Source organism: Nansenia antarctica (genome assembly GCF_963989245.1).
Source record: "Nansenia antarctica genome assembly, chromosome: 7".
NCBI lineage: Eukaryota > Metazoa > Chordata > Actinopteri > Argentiniformes > Microstomatidae > Nansenia > Nansenia antarctica.
The window spans coordinates 54708306-54725267 of record NC_137677.1 but is presented as its reverse complement, the minus strand read 5'-3'; the positions used below and the strand labels follow the sequence as shown (position 1 = coordinate 54725267).

Here is a 16962-nt window from a genome sequence, read left to right as displayed (position 1 = left end):
GTCACATAGGACTGACATCCTTTAACACCAGTGCTGGCCATCACACTGGCCCACTCCCCACAACGCTATTAACAAGTGTCAGTACAGTGATCGCTATCATTCAGCCAACTGGCAGCTGACAAGATTCATTTAAGGATCTCTCTGCTATATGGCCTTCTATGAGAAACTTACTTTTATTGTTATTTGTTAAGACACAGGTAGAACACCATTCAACTAAATACATATATATGTTATATATATATATATATAAAGTGCTTTTCTTATATATATATATATAAGAAAATAACTTTATTTGTATAGCGCTTTTCCTGCAAACGTTGCAGCTCAAATTGCTCCAATCATTATATAATCATAATTTAATTATTTAGTCATTTAAAGGCAATATTAAAAAGATGGGTTTTTAGTCTTGACTTGAACATATTTGCTGAGGTTGCATCCCTAATGTAAACTGGCAGTGCATTCCACAATTTGGGTCTCATAAAATGAGAATGCAGCCTCACCAAATCTCTTATAATTCTATATAATCTCTTGTAATTCTTTTGTACATGTGGTACACAGAGAAAACCAGCATCAGAAGACCTGAGAGCTCTATTGGGCTGATATGCTAGCAAAAGGTCTTTCAGATATTCTGGTCCTGTGCCAGTGAGAGCTTTATAAACAAGCAGAAGGATCTTGAAATATATTCTGAACTTAACAGGAAGCCAGTGTAGAGTCTCTAAAATAGGAGTTTGAGTTGAGCTCTTCTGCTTGTTTTGGTTAAAACTCTCGCTGCTGCATTTTGGACTAGTTGCAGCTGGCCAATAGCTTTCTTCGGAAGACCAGAAAGGAGACAGTTACAATATAGACCAAACGGGTAATAACAAAAGCATGCTTTAACACTTCTGCATCAGCTTGCCGGAGAAAATGTCTAACTTTTGCAATATTCCGTAGATTATAAAAAGCATTTCTAGTGATAGATTTGATGTGAGGCTTAAAGCTTAAGTCAGAATCTATAATCACACCTAGATTCTTAGCTTCATGTTTGCAGTTTGAAAGCAAGGTTCCCATGGTATTCGACAATTTGTCTTTTTGTGGTTTTGGTCCAATGACAAGAATCTCAGTTTTGTCCTGATTTAGTTGTAGAACATTTTGGGACATCCAAAGTTTTATATCTCTGAAACAATTATCTGAGTGCATGTGAATTATCAGGCAATACTGATATGTACAGCTGAGTATCATCAGCATAACTATGAAAATGTACACCATGTTTTCTGATGATTCCACCTAATGGGATCATGTACAGGGAGAAGAGCAAGGGACCAAGAATAGACCCCTGAGGGACCCCACATGTGATGTCAACATTATCAGAAACAGAGTCTCCCAGGACAACCGAGAAATGCCTACCAGCTAGATAAGATTTAAACCACTCTAATACAATTCCTGAGAGACCAACACAGTTTCTAAACAATGTATTAGAATACTGTGATCTACTGTATCAAAAGCAGCACTCAAATCTAACAAGACAAGAACTGATACACCACCAGCATCTATGATAAGTCTGAGATCGTTTACAACCTTTACTAATGCAGTCTCAGTACTGTGGTTAGAACGAAAACCTGATTGAAACTCAGTAAGTTGTCTGAAAATCACTTTCTCAAGGATTTTACTTAGAAATGAAAGGTTAGATATTGGTCTGAAATTTCAGAGGACAGAATTATCTTGCTTTCCTTTTTTCAATAGCTTGTGGCACCTCCATTAGCAGGTAGTAAAGAGTACAAGAGTAAAGGTCTCGTATATCCACTAATCAGTCTCTGACATCTGTTTTGAGATATTTTTGCCCACTCCTCCTTACAGAAGTGAGCCAATTGAGTGAGGTTTGAGGGGTGTCTGGCATAAACTGCCCACTTCAGGTCCTGCCACAGCATCTCAATTGGATTTAGGTCAGAATTTGACTTGACCAATCCAAAACACAAATCTTCTTTATCCTGAGCCATTCTTTGGTAGATTTGTTTTAATGCTTTGGGTCGTTGTCTTGTTGAAAGACCCATTTTCAGCCCAACTTTAGCTCCTTGACTGATGGTTCTGTTCAAAATTCATGGTTCCCGTAATGATGTGGAGTCAGCCATGTCCAGAGGAGGAAAAGCAGCCCCAGATCATGACATTCCCACCACCATGCTTGACTGTTGGGATATGGTTCTTTTTCTGGTAGGCAGTGTTGGGTTTTCGCCAAACGTTGTAGATTCGATTGTGACCAAAAAGGTACATTTTGGACTCACCTGTCCAGAGAATGGACATCCAGAAACCTTCAGGCATGTCCAGATGGTCTCCGGCAAAGTTAAGAAGGGCAGTTTGGTTATTTTTTGACAGCAGAAGCTTCTTCCTAGCAATCCTCCCATGAATGCCATTTTGATTCTGTGTTCTTTTTATTGTTGAAGCATGCACAGTTCCCTTAGATGCAGCAAGGGAGGTCTGCAAATCTCTAAATATTATGTTTGGGTTTGTTTTTACCAGATTTTGTATTTTTCTTGTGGCTCTTTGGGGTTGTGGAAGGGTGTCCACTTCTAGGCCGAGTTGCTGTCATGTTAAATGCTAGCCATTTGTACATGTTTTGCCTCACAGTGGACTAATGAGTTCAAATCTTATATAGCCTTCCGCAGACTGATGTGCTCTTTCTAACCTCTTCCTGATGTCCTCTGAGATCTCCTTTCCTCTCGGCATGGTGTGTTTTGCATTCACCTGTATGGATAACACAGAACTGACCGGGTTTCTTATCTCTATTTATCAGAGTCCCACCCAAACTCTTTCCTAAAGATCTCTGCTTCAACTGGTTCATTTGGTACCCAATTATGTACTCACCGGATTCTACTTACCTACTTGATTTAACCAATGCAACTTGGGGTTCACTTATTTTTGCACCTGCACCAATTTCTCTATAATAAATTTGTTCTACTACAAGCACGATTCCCTCTAAATCAACACATGGAATTGGTAAATATAAACCTGTTAAGTCAGATGAAAAAGACTGGTTCTGATTAAATAAAGATTTCATGTTAAAAACGAAAAAAAATCTATAATTGCTCAAGGGGCTCACATACTTTCAAGCATCACTGTACATGTACCGGTATATATATTTAAATTGAGCTCATTTGCAATATACACATCTTAAATCTGTCAGTGTTAGTAGAACAATAAAGCTATTATCTTCCATTTTACATCCATTTTTAAATCCACTCCCATGTTACACTTTTTATCTCCATCAGAAAACACATTTGGCTTCACCCAGTGGTCACCACCTCTATCTATCTATCATCACCTCAGATACGCACTCACTTTTACACTGTGAAAAAGCTTAGTTTGTATATGTTTAGGTGTATATGTTTTTTCCAGAACTTTCTCTCTTTACAATAGTGACTAACAAAGAGACTCTGAGAATAGTTACTGATACTGACATAATTTGAATGCTATCTCATCCCCCTGTGTGTATAGTGGATGTGAGGCTGGTGACGCTGAGGTTTAAACATTGTCGTGTTGATGGATGTTGGACACTATGTTCGGCAGCTGCGTGTTGGAGCACTCCTGTAGCTTAAGTGGTGAGAGGCTTGTTGACAGTTGAGGCCCTGTGAGAAAACATCATTTGACTGATTCATGCCACTTATCATGGCTGTCATTCCTCTGATTCTGAACAGGTTTCAACAATGATTCATGTTGAAAATATAGATGATTCATAGATGTTCCATGTTGTAGTAGAGGGTACTATAAAGAGAAAAAGCCCAACCACTCAAAGCCTTCTTTATATCCAGGCTGTGCCCCGTTTGACCATGTCACCTACATGTGCCCCCCACTCCCCACCATACCCCTGGGGAGGGACAGTCCTGCCTGCAAGTTTATGGGATGGAGACTCCAGTGCAGGGGAATGTCAAATCCCTGGCCAACAACCTGCCTAAAATCCCTGTTTAACGCTGGATGTATTGCTGACAGAAATAGTGGGGGGAAAACTATCTTTTTATTATCATGTTCAAGATAAAGAATCGACAGAAATTAAATTCCTTATGTGCTTGCTATACTGGATTCTGAGGTGATGTCACAATAGAATCATAGTGAATCAGCATATGTGAGTGTGGAAACCAGTCAATCCTATGATGACATGATGAGATCACGATACAATGACAGATTATTCTAGAAACTTTCCGCTGCTGGCATAATACTCATTCAAGTCAACAGAGGCTCTACACTCTGGTGCAGGCTGTCATCATGCACGTCGTCCTCATGGTAAAATGAACTTATGCAATTACTCTTTGCCTAATCAGGCTATTTTGGTTCCTCTCCTCTTACAGAGGTACTCCACAGTATAAACAGTTCACTTACACCACACAGAAAGGGGCTAATCAGTGGAATTATTGTTTTGCTGCTCCAATTTACCAGCTCCCAGTTCTACACTGATTGGAATGAAAATGTGCTATTGTGTTCATGGTTCCTCTGTGAACTTAAAGTGAAAATATTGCAATGTGAATCATTTGTGATCAAGAATGTACAGGCCTCTAGGAGCAATAATGAATACTGATTTCCTATAGATAAAACATCAAATAAATGTTGGATTATGTTAATGTTCTGAAATTATGTTTCATTATTACCGTAACTGCATTTCTAATAACAGTATGCAACATTATGGTACCTTTTGAGACAGTTCATGAAGGGTTAAAGGGTTATATATATAGTTTATAGACTGTGCTAAATGTGCTAAGTGCTCTGGTGTACCATGCACTGGATTCACTGGATAAGAGTAGGTATAAAATGTTTATGACTGATGTATATAAACTAACTACAGGCTACCAATGGACAGTCTATAAAGTAGTTATAAACCCTTTATAAAGCCTTTACAATCCCCTTATAAAGGGTACACTTATAAGGCGATCATCAGCAATCTACCAACTGTCTTCTCTGAACACTATATTCCAGAGTAATTTGCTTAAATTAATTTCGCCTAATTTCACTTACATCACACCATTCCCATTCAGGCCGTATAGCTGGGGCTACTATCTATGCATGAGGAGAGAAAGAAGAAAAAAAGAAAGAAGGGAAATCTTCACAATTAGGCCCTTTAACGACTGGGTCTGGATAGGCCTCTGTGAAGACAGCTCTTATGAGGCTGCGGCGCCACACAAAGCCACAAGCAAGACTGTAAAAAAAAAGAAAAGTGGGGGGAAAAAGCCTGGTTTCAGGAGTCAAGTCTATCTCGCAATTAACATTTTACTACTTCATTTCAAATACTGTATGTTTTGAAGAGGCCATTAGCAGGTGTGCCTTTATTTACAGAACAAAGACTTTTATCTTGAAAGGGATGAGTGGCTGGACAATGGCCTAACCAGAGGCCAGCCTGGTGAGTCTGGGGAAGCCATGCCTCAGCTCAGTATAGCCATGAGGACAAGAGGGAGCAACAGAGAGAAAGAGAGAGAGAGAGAGAGAGAGAGAGAGAGAGAGAGAGAGAGAGAGAGAGAGAGAGAGAGAGAGAGAGAGAGAGAGAGAGAGAGAGAGAGAGAGAGCACCAGTGGGAGCTAGGGACTTAAGGCTCTGTTTCCCTATCTCTATTTCTTTCCCTCTTCTCTTTTGTTCCAAAAATAGACATTGTCATTTACATTATCCACCACAATGACAAATATTATTGCAGTAGTGAAAATTATATAATTCACTATCTGTATCAATTAGAAATAATTGTTCAAGTCTCTGATCAATTGGAGCTTTCAATGAAACAGGCTGAACTGTTTCAAGAGGCTATATATGTATGGTTTGTCGAGGTTGAACACTTGAAAACATACTGCCGGTGTGAGTCGGCTGATGTCAGGTACAAAGACAAAGGAGACAGCAGAGATGTCTCCAGATCAATACTGATCACTCTGCCTCCCTCTGATGTCACTACCTGGGAGGATATGTGGTCAACATAATTCAGTCAAATTACAGTACTCACAGGCTACTAACTTCCTGTGCATGTTTTCACATGCAAGAGGGGTAAGAGCACATCTAAAGCGCTCACATTCCTGGCCCCGCTTTTAAGATCTTCTATGCAAACCTAGTACCGCAATTCTCTTGGTATTCAGAGCAGTAAAAGCTACTTTATGAGTCTGTCAGGAAAAGCACATTATGGCTTCCCAGCATAAAAACACTGGCAATGCGGATAAGATTATTTATGTTTATTCTGAAGATATTGTATATGGACAAATTAATATGATAGCAGACTATCATGTAGGTTATTCAGTTTCTTTGCACATATGGGAAATACAACTGCATCTAAAAATCTGTTTAATAACATCAGAAATGGCAGGTTTGTATATTTCAAATATATACTCATATTTTGTACGAGCTACCATATTTGAGAATTGATTGTAGAGAAATGACAGTGCGCTTCGTGTTATGAATATCAGTACTTCACAAGGTGTCTCCCATTCCAATGTAATCTACTATCAATTGCAGGGCTTCCCACCAAAACGGAGGCATCAAATGTGTATCTTTCAGCAATATTTTGCTGTCACAGAAAATGGGTAAAAAACTAAAGAGCCGACACCTGACTGGGAAGATAACCTTTCAGACTAGGTTGATATTTATGCAGTTGAAGAATGAATGTACTAGGGAGGCTCCCGTTTTCATTAACTATGATAGACAATAATGGTGTTCATTCCTTTTTCATTTAAGTCTCCTCTGTCATTTTTTTCTTCCCTCAAGCCGGTGAGTCTGAGAGCACATTGATTGAAAGGAACCATCATATGCACATCACTGTTGTCCCACATCATTCAGAGAACAAACCTTTTTAGATCCTTAACTACCATAGCAGTGCTGATTGCACAGGCACCGGCAATTTCCTAACCAACCGCCACCTGAACAATGATGTGTTCGGCTTTCAGACCCTCCAGCCTTTCAAAGGTGAATCATTTCACAGTTTGGAACGAGATCTCCATAGCAACTCCTCTTTGAGGGGTTTAGAATCACCATCCAATAATTCTATGATCATCGGGCCCAGCCATTCCCAATGGTTCTTTTCACAGCAGACAGGCAAGGGGGGCAGAGGAGGAGGAAGCAGAAAGATTCTACAGTCTATTTCAGGCAATTCATCCGACAGCCCCATTAGAATTCAAAATATTTCGACCTTCAATCACCAAGCATGTTATCTGGAGCTGTGGTGATCTCCAGTCAAGATGGGCAGACATTTTAGTCTAATCACCCACGATGAGTGGAGGCTGACAAAAACTCTTCATTCTGGCAGAATCAAAATGCTCATTTAAACGGGGTGGCAGTGTCTCAACACAGCCCACAAACACACAAGAGGAGGATACTGGTTTCCACCAGCAAATGGAGCAAAACATGTTATGCATTTGCTCTGTGTCTCAAAGAAATCACATCACTGTTTAAATACAGAGGCACGTACACACACACACACACACACACACGCACGCACGCACGCACACACACACACACACACACACACACACACACACACACACACACACACACACACACACACACACACACACACACACACACACTGGCTGCTTTTCTGATGGAAATGATTGTGCTCTTACATAAATAAAGGAGGTAAGTTATCCAATCACTTATTTGCTCTCCTGATTTAATGCAAAACATTTGTTTAAAGGTTGTAATAATATAATTTGATATTTGTAAAAAAAAAGAAAGTTAATTCCACTTCAGTTTCCATTTTTATTTCAATACTTGGAAATCGCTTGAAATGTGATGCCAAATACTTCTGAAATGAAAATGTTCATTTATTTTCAATAACAATTATTGAATAAAAAGGTAGAGACCCCCACCTTGTTTGTTGTAATCAACAGAGAGTTCAAATCAAACCCCATATTCAATCTGTTCAACAAGAAGCTAGTCAGAGACAGTAGTGAGAAATGGCCATACAATATACAAAGCATATGTCTAGTACAGTACCTCTTCAGCGAAAATAAATACAGACAAAACAAAAACACTAGTCGGCTACATGTTGTGGTCTACCCTACTACACAGTCAGTTCTTGTCAACACTGTGTTACTATGGAGCTGAGGAAGAGTTTATGGAGGCTCTTCGTGGAGAAACCTCCTTGTCCCATGATGTCGCCAATTCAAGATGCTTTCATCACAGTAGTTTCCTTCCAATCCTAAATGGTATTTTACAGACTGACCTAGCGAATGACTCACTTTGACAGCCAGGATTGACCCACTTACTGACACAAATATCTGTGCCCATACAGTAGCTTGAGGACTAAAGCTTGACACCTCTATACCTCATAATATCTTAAAACAGTGGCTACAATATGGCTTCATTTTTAACCTGTAGGAAATGACAACTTAGTGACAGCTCATCCATAGAGAGAAGTCCATACAGAATTGCTGCTACAGAGATTACTTGAATCAGATCACTTGATCAAACATACTAGGAGAAGTTGTGGATCATACAAAACATTAAAAAATTATGTTGTTGCCTCCCAGCACAAGAGATACGGTGCTTAAGTCTCATGATCTCACTTTAACAGACTCATCAGCAGAACCTGCTTCCACACATAAAGCAATGCATACTGTTATAACCCTCTCTCTTCACTATCATTCAATGCAATCTGTACAATACTGCATCGAGTTGATGCCTGACACTTTCTCAACATTCACATCCATAGGTGGTTAGTGGTGTTAGTATTAAACCTAAGGGAATCTGGCTTTACATTGTAGCAGTATGCAGGTGTTCAAGGCTTTCAAATCAGGGTGAGAAGAGTGTGAGCCAAGAAAAACAGCTGCTTTCCAATTGGTTGACCACTTCCAGTCCTTGTGGATAAATGTGCTGTACCCACAGGGCCTTGGCCAGTCACATTGAGCAAGAGAAACACATGGATGAGACGGACCCACAACTATGTATCAGACCATGGTATTCATACAATGGAGATGATTCTGACTCTGGAATGACTGGAGATTGTCTGCATGTGCATCCGGTTTCTTCAATACTGTACATCTAATTGCTGGAAATCAAAACACTGGAAATCATATTAGGCCATGCATGCAAGCAGGGTTGTGTGTGTGGAATGAACAGTAACATGTCTGTCTGTATCTCGTCTCGAGCAGAGGATCCAACACGGTTCCAGTCACTGCAAAACCACTGGGAGCATTTACCCTGGAAACCATTCCCTTATGAGGTCTATAGGAACACCAGAGATTCAGCAGAATCAGTTTTCAGGATGCAATAATGCCCCTTAATAGTTTTTGGAAGGATTCGTTGAAAGCAAACCCACTGTTTACACAGGCTTTTCAAAGCCATTAGGGTTTGAAAAATATTCATAACATGCACACTACTGGGAGAATTAAGCAACTTGGTCTGACTGACTTCAAACTTCCAACGGCAGGCAGAAAATCCAGTTTGACCACGGGCTGGCTTCAATAAGTCTACAGTTGAGGATGGAGTACTGAAGATGCACTGTTTGGATCATAATCATGCACTTCATCAATATGCCAACTATTTAATGATACATGGAGACATTTCAAAAAGTACAATGCTGTCTTACTATGAAAGAAAAAAAAAATCTATTCTGGAATCCTCTTCATAACAGAAAAGGCAATGTTCCAATGTTCCAATCAACCTGGATGCCCATAGAAATTTGCATCTGTTCGGTTAGTAAAGTTATTATAATTTTCCAGAGAATAACATCAGTTGCAGTTGTGCTAATTACATACTGTATGACATCTGTTGATCAGGGGTTTGCAGGGCTGAAGATGAAAACAGGAAGTGGTCAACACTGTCAAGAACATCTGTCACCCTCCTCCTACTGCAGATAAACAAAGGACTGAAGATCTAAATAAGGACTCAACCACTGTTGACGAACTGGTTCCTATTGAAAATGTATAAATCTACCACATTTTAAAAAGACTTGTAAACCGATGTGTAAACAGTTTGTTTAGTCTCGAAGGAAAACAAAACACGTACATTTGCAAAGGGTTTCCATATTAAGGTAATTGGGAATAAAACTATTGGTAATATGGTTCTGTTTTTCTGGCTGATGTCAGAGGTTTCCCATTTTCACAAGCCTCCTCCACTTTATTTCATCAGGAACAGGTCAACCAGTCTTCTAGTCAGTTTGGCACGGGCGCATGCACTAACAAGCACACCACTGACAGCGACAGTTCTGCCATTGAGCAGCCTTTTGTAATATGTTTTCAGAAAGCTGTTTCTAATTTTCAGACACAAACATACCGCTCCAGACAAGAAAAAGTGTGCTCACCCCAACCATATAATCAAGCAATATAAAAGGAGTGCCTTGAGTATTGCTGCCTGTACTGCCTGACACCAGATAAAACATTTCTATAATTACAAAACAAAACCAGAAATGTTTAATGGTTAACTTGTGGAGCGCATACCGCAAATTCTCAGAGGAATCTGCAAAAAGAAAACAATGGCATTTCAAAACAGATAGTTGTACGGTCATTGTAAAACCATCCCATCATCTCATCCCTATTTATAAAGCCTGTTTTCATCGGGCAGAAACAAAAGAGCTGGTTTTGGTTGAGGATTGGGCTCATACTTTCTATCAATAACAGATTAAAAAAAAATAGCACAGGATGTACTATACAGAAGCACTGTATATCTGAGAAGACAGGCATATCTTTCAGCAGAATGTATTGGGTAACATCACAAAATGGTAAGAGCCATTCAGGTAGACATATACTGTATAAGCCTCTTAAATGGGCCGCTGGCAACATAGAATTGCTTTTTGAAATACCTGATGGTGACACTTTTGACAAAGTGGACACATTTTCCAAATAGTTTTCTATAAAATAGAGGGAACATATTCTATTGGCGTACAGCCTGGAACCAATGAACAAGACCAATGTTAACATGGCCTGTTACTCCTAGAGGCTACTCTAGCCTACGGATCCTCCCTGTAGGCAAATCACCTTGCATGACTTTGTGCTTCTCAGTAAATCATTGTCATATCATCGTTACAGTGGGTGGTCCTCCATTGTATTAACAGAAGCAGGCACCTCCTCTTAGACCAATTGTCCAAGGAAGCCCCTTTCATGGAAATCATTCTGTATACACTCTGCAACATCCTCCACTTGATGCTGCAGTGTACGGTATGTTTTAATGGATGGGATAGAGAGCTTCAATGTTTATGAATATTTCTAAAAAGGATAAAATCATCTCTTCTCTCCCAGAGGAAGATCTCTTAATCAAGAGAAACAAGAGAGCATAAGCCATATTTAGAAGACAGATGACAGATGATGTATCAGAGCATGATAACTCTTCTGTGACCATGTGGCTCGCATTTGACATATGAAAATCTGACCAACTACACCCATGTCAGATTTTCATCAGTCCAGAGATGCATTCTGTCACTAGAAGTCTGTTGAAAGGCTATTGGAAAATGGCCTCAGGACTGAAATGACACACTTATACTGTCCACCAAGTAATCCCTTGCAGAGAGGACTTGGGAACAATATGAGAAAATGGCCTGTATTGTAACCCTGTCCATTTGGGCGCTCTTTGCCTGCCACAGCCGACTCACTAATCAGAGCTCTTTTCACATAATGGGAAAGTCAATAGCCGCATACAATCAGTAAACAAATTCTCCTATTTTTAAAAGAGCCTCCATCTCCATTTTAGTAGCAGCAATTTAAATTATTCTAGCGTGTAACACTTTAATTGTGTAAGACAAAGACGATGTCGGCGGCACAAAAGAACTTCAGGCGGAGAGAGAACTACAAGTAATTTCTATGCTGCCATAGTGAACTAGACAAGTGAGAAGTATTCTGTGGGGGCTGTTTTGCTGATGCACTCACATCTATGTATTTAAAGAGAACAAAAAGGCAGTTAGTAGGCAAAAGAAAGAACGCACAATTGTACCTGTGTTCTATAAATGTCATATCACCCTTTACCGTACAATAACATAAAAAGTCATTGGTCTGCACAAAATGGATCGACTAAGACTCCAGAAGAAATGTTTTAGATAGAGTTAGTCTAATGGAAGTTCATCTAAAAGGATATAGGTTATTTCAGATTAAACATAGCAAAAAAACATTACATTTAAATTCATACTAGATTTTCGCAATAGTTTACCTACCTTGTTGTAGCCAACCTTAATCAACTGTGGCATGTTGGGATCAAGTTACAATAATCTGTGGTTACAGGAGGCCGCTAGAGGTTTCCTTCTGAGACTATAGTAGTCTCATTTCCCCACCTCAGAATATGCCTGCGATTGTAAGCACTGTGCCGTTCACCACACCAGACACAGGCTCTTTCACTCCCCATTTCTCTGATTCCAATTCAGAGTGACTCCCAATAGGAATGTGGCGTTTTGGGTCTGGCTACACCTGCACTATTCCTGAATATTATGTTTATCTTGGAACCCCACAGAACCACAGGCCTCAGAAGAGAAGCTAAAGCACAACCCATCTGCTTTCAACAAGATAGCACAGGAGCCTATGGGTAATTCTTCAGTGATGTTGGGCAGTAAATATAGGCATATATGCTAACTATTTTCAAAACTATGTGGAAAATCCTGTTTCTTATACAGCACTACTGTTACACTGATATTTCCATCAGGGTTGTGGGATGTGTAACATTAGATAGCCTGGCAGCTGTGACTCACGTGTCATATGGAAGATGCCATCACAAGCGCTGATGTGGGACAGGAAGGCGTTCCCTAGGCCTTGGCCAGCATGAGCACCTTTCACCAGTCCTGCTATGTCGACCACATTCAGGAAAGCCGGCACTTTGCTGCAGGACAGGCAGTGAAAATAGAGGAAATACTGCATGCCCAATGCAACCAAAAGGCAGAAAGCCAGCTATGTGACATCCCTTAATTTCATCATAAAGGCCTAGGGAACTGTCAGATTGAAATATGCGTCATGTGAACAGACCGAAAAACAGACATGTTACAGTGACTAAAGTTGTGCCTGTGCATATCGCTCATAGAAAAGTCAGAGCAGAGTCATAATGATGAATCATTTCCACATACTGACATGCTATTGCAATGGCCATGCCAGTGCAAGAGAGACGTTGATTCATTCAAGTGATTTATCACCTTTTAACACTAAACCTAAGTGGAACCAATAGACTGCTCTAACCTCTTTCATAACGATATATGATATACAGGCATTGGAACTTAGTTGCTACATGTTCTCTTACTAAACATAAAACAATAAATAATATGGAAAAGTGCAGATAACAAATTCAGCATAAAGGCTTGACAGCTCAACACCAGTAGCATTGCTTAATCTTTTCAAGTTGCTACAGTTTATGTCACATCTGTACATCGGCCACATCAACTGTATCTGCTATACACATACAGCATTTCTCAGAAATGACAAGTCTGAAGTGTGAATAATATGTGAACAGTGAGACTGTCCTATACCTGGCAGGCTTGTGGAATTGGCAGAGGAAATCATAGCGTTCATCGGGAATGGGCACTCTGCTTTCATTTGGGTCAATGGTGCAGAAGGGGAAATTTTCAGCTGCAGCTTGACTCTTTGTCAGCACGTTGAAAAAGGTTGACTTCCTGGAAGTAAAAACAGCAGAGAGGTCAGAACATCTTCAAGACTGTTGGTGTATCCTCATGGTCAGAGAGTATGATGTTGGTTTATTCAAAGACCTCTGGGGAGCCTTCACAAAAGGAAAGAAGAAGCCATTCCCTATATTTCCTTTACACTATAGTAGAAAGAGGTCAATCTAATACATTGAACATTTGATCTTTGAAATTAAAAAATGCCCTGATTATAAAACACTAAGCCCAATTACAAGGTCAAATAATCCCATAATAGATCAATTGTGTTTGGAGTCTGGGGGAAAATTACATTTCTGACAGATCTGAGCTGTTGAACAGGATCAGCCAAATGAAGCCCCATGTTGTGCTCACAGAGAGATTTATCTTCCAGCACACAAGCACCTTGAGGGTCCTCCAGGTTGCACTGACTACCGGATGAATGCAAGTGTAATAATGGCAAGGCAGTTAACTATAATCCGGGACTTTCTATCTTCATCCCCTCACCTGGTGCTCCAGATTTAAATGATTGGTTGGTTTTAGATTCAAATACGTACCGGACTGAAATTGCCTAAGATTGCTGGCAGCATGCAGCATGGATTCCTCAGGATTGTTCCTATGGTTATCCTATCTTTCAAGATTTTCTTTAGGTCACCCTCAGAAATATCCAATCTGCATTTGATTTACTATGGCATCTGAATGACTTTGTGCAGCACTTTCCAATGTTCCCACTAGTTGAAGGAATCATTTAATGAGTTGACAGTGATATGAATAGAGAAGTGTTGTTCTATATTCTGTATACAAGTCAAAAACATGTTGCTTGAGAGATCCAATCTAATCATCATCTCTCCCACGTTTGTATTAATCAACCCATCACAGGTTTGCTCCACTCTTGAGGCCAGATTAACCTGAGTTGAGGGCAACTGAGGGCAGATGGTCTTAGTGAATCCCCAGGCCGGGTGCTGTTTCATACAGGCAATTATCTCCAGTGACCAGTTTGACTTCACAGCATTCGTGGTGCCTTTCCCACCCCTGTATAGTGTAAATCACAGTAAAAAAAAAAAAGACTTGCATCGTGTGAGAGCTGTGGCTGCTTCGTAGGATTTGGGATTGTCCTCCAGGTGTCCAATGTTGTATGTGTGTATCTGGGTAGGATCTTGTAGTGCCCACTCATCAATCAATTTATAATTTTTTAAATGAATATAATTTGGCACATACAAATTCATGGCACTGGACTTGTGACCCTTACTGTAACTTTATGTACCTTTGAAAGTATGCCCTCCTGGGCAGATCATGTGGTCACTGCTACTGTACGTGCCGTCATATCAGATACACTTGAGGCGTGAAATCCTCAGTTCTGGACATCGGTGAATGGCTGGCAAATCTCACAGTTTCATAAATGTAGCAGATCTGCATATAGCATGTATAGCCATATGTAAATTCACATATTTTGTATACCCTGCCATATTTATTCCAGTAGATAAGATTAATAAAGTGTACTTATTGTCCTGTTTGGCATAGAGGTATAGGTACCATAAAGAGTCACTTGCAATAAATCACATGCAAACTTACAAAAAGAACACATTTACACTGGCACATGATGGCAAATCCAAGAAAAAGTACAAAATACATATCTACATTTAGTCTGCATTTAAAGACCATGAACATACCCTATATTAGGCAGTCCGACGATGCCTATTTTCAATGAGGTCCCAAACCGTCCAATGAGTTGTGGTGGAGTTGTTCCATCATCTCCCTTTGCCTAATGAAGACAATGTGACAATATCTTTAGTGAGCAGGAATTTGGCATTATGCAATCTCCAAATTCTTTTGGGCCAGAGGTACAGCAGACTACACAAAACACACCTTCTTGGGAGCCATTTCTTTGTCTTTAGTTTGCACTGCCTACTAAACTTATACTAAACGTATACTTATAAAAACATATACTGAGGGCAATCTAAGAAGCTAATAACTATTGCTAGCTAACTCCCCCAATGTGTCGAGTGGACCCACACTATCACTGGTTCTCCCCCACTCTAAAAATAGAACATGCATCTGCTGGAAATGAAAGATGACACTGTTAGCTGGCTAGCTGACCCATGTTTCTACATTTAGCAAACGTTTGTTAATAATATGACTGTAGCCTACTTATGAGCGGAGCAAAGCTAAATTATCAGGCAATATGTAGGCCTATGTACTGTATATTGGCACATGCATTGTAAAAGGGATACATCCGAGCCTTGACTGTCAAACTGACTTACATGTACGCTCAGTTTACCAACATGGCAGGCCTTTAACCAAAATGGCATTGCTTTAAGATGTACAGTGGATTGTCCTGGGTAGGCAGGTGTATCAGGACGGGTTAAATCAGTGCAACCAGTAGCAGGTTGGATCACGTACTGCCCCTTTAACAAGGTGAACCTTCCAGGGTCTACTCCTCTCTAAAGCACTGCTGCTATACTCCATTACATACTGGATGCCGGTCTTACTCTACATTTTGTTGAATAGTGACTTGACAACCATAAAATTACAAACATTAGCTGCAAAATGTGAAAGGCGTCCAACAATAATTACGGCGCGAGAGCAGTGCAGGCACGCACTAGAAAAAAGGTTGAATGCCGTACATTCGAAATTCATGAAAAAAGCATAACCAACTTTGCATTATGGAAATACACTCACTTCGACGTGTTAATCTACAAATCATAAAAGAAACATGTTGATCTGATCTGGATGATAAAAGAATATCTGGAGGACAAACAACCCGTTTAAACTTGCTTGAAAGAAAATACTTTTTTTTTTTTTTTTTTTTTAAATAAGAGAAATATCTGCCACCATAAATGAACACCAATAATCTGCTGAACGTTTCTGAATATTCCCTTTGGACCAAGGATTTGTTTTTTCCATGTGCTTTCACCTGTTTTCAGACAATTAGTATATAAATAAAACTCCTTAGAATGGATGACATCCTTGCCCCTAAATTGCTTTCCCCTTTGGACAGAAACAGGTGGAGATCGACCCTCCCCGTGCATAAGAGCTTACACCGATTAGTTAATTGTACACAAATAAACTTCCCTCAAGGCCAAGACAAATGAATCAATGCAAGAACCAACCAGAAATCTTGCTCTAATCCAGCACTCTGTGTCGTTTAACATGCAGAAAACGAGGCTCTAATAATCTAGATTTGAAGCAAGTCAGAGCCCCTTTGTAACAGGAATTTAAATGAATGGGTTTGAATTAATCATTTATCTTTTGTTATTTAACGCCTTGATGGATGCACCGTCACTTAGCCTCACCACAATAGATGCAGAGCGTTTTGTTCTACCAAATAAATCATTCTCATTGTTTAAGGTACATTGATCAATCTAATGACTTGTAATAGGCTCCTAATTGCCTCAGAAAAGTGGTCGCGGATGGAGTCCTAGATGCTAGATTCAACAAAAAAGTCTCTTGAATGACCTGTTTAAAACATTTACGGA

At 39.8% G+C, this 16962-nt stretch overlaps 1 protein-coding gene across 1 annotated transcript in view; it reads right to left on the bottom strand.

Annotated features, from left to right (window-relative positions):
• Positions 1-15367, bottom strand: part of LOC308162786 (obg-like ATPase 1) — a gene marked incomplete at both ends in the record, with an annotated part of 38576 nt that extends 23209 nt beyond the window's left edge. Inside the window, 4 exons of the mRNA XM_080536928.1 lie at positions 12596-12723; positions 13361-13504; positions 15157-15248; positions 15353-15367. Coding sequence (XP_080393054.1) covers positions 12596-12723; positions 13361-13504; positions 15157-15248; positions 15353-15367 — 379 coding nt within the window. The remainder of the gene's footprint in view (positions 1-12595; positions 12724-13360; positions 13505-15156; positions 15249-15352) is intronic.
• Between the last annotated feature and the right edge of the window lie 1595 nt (positions 15368-16962).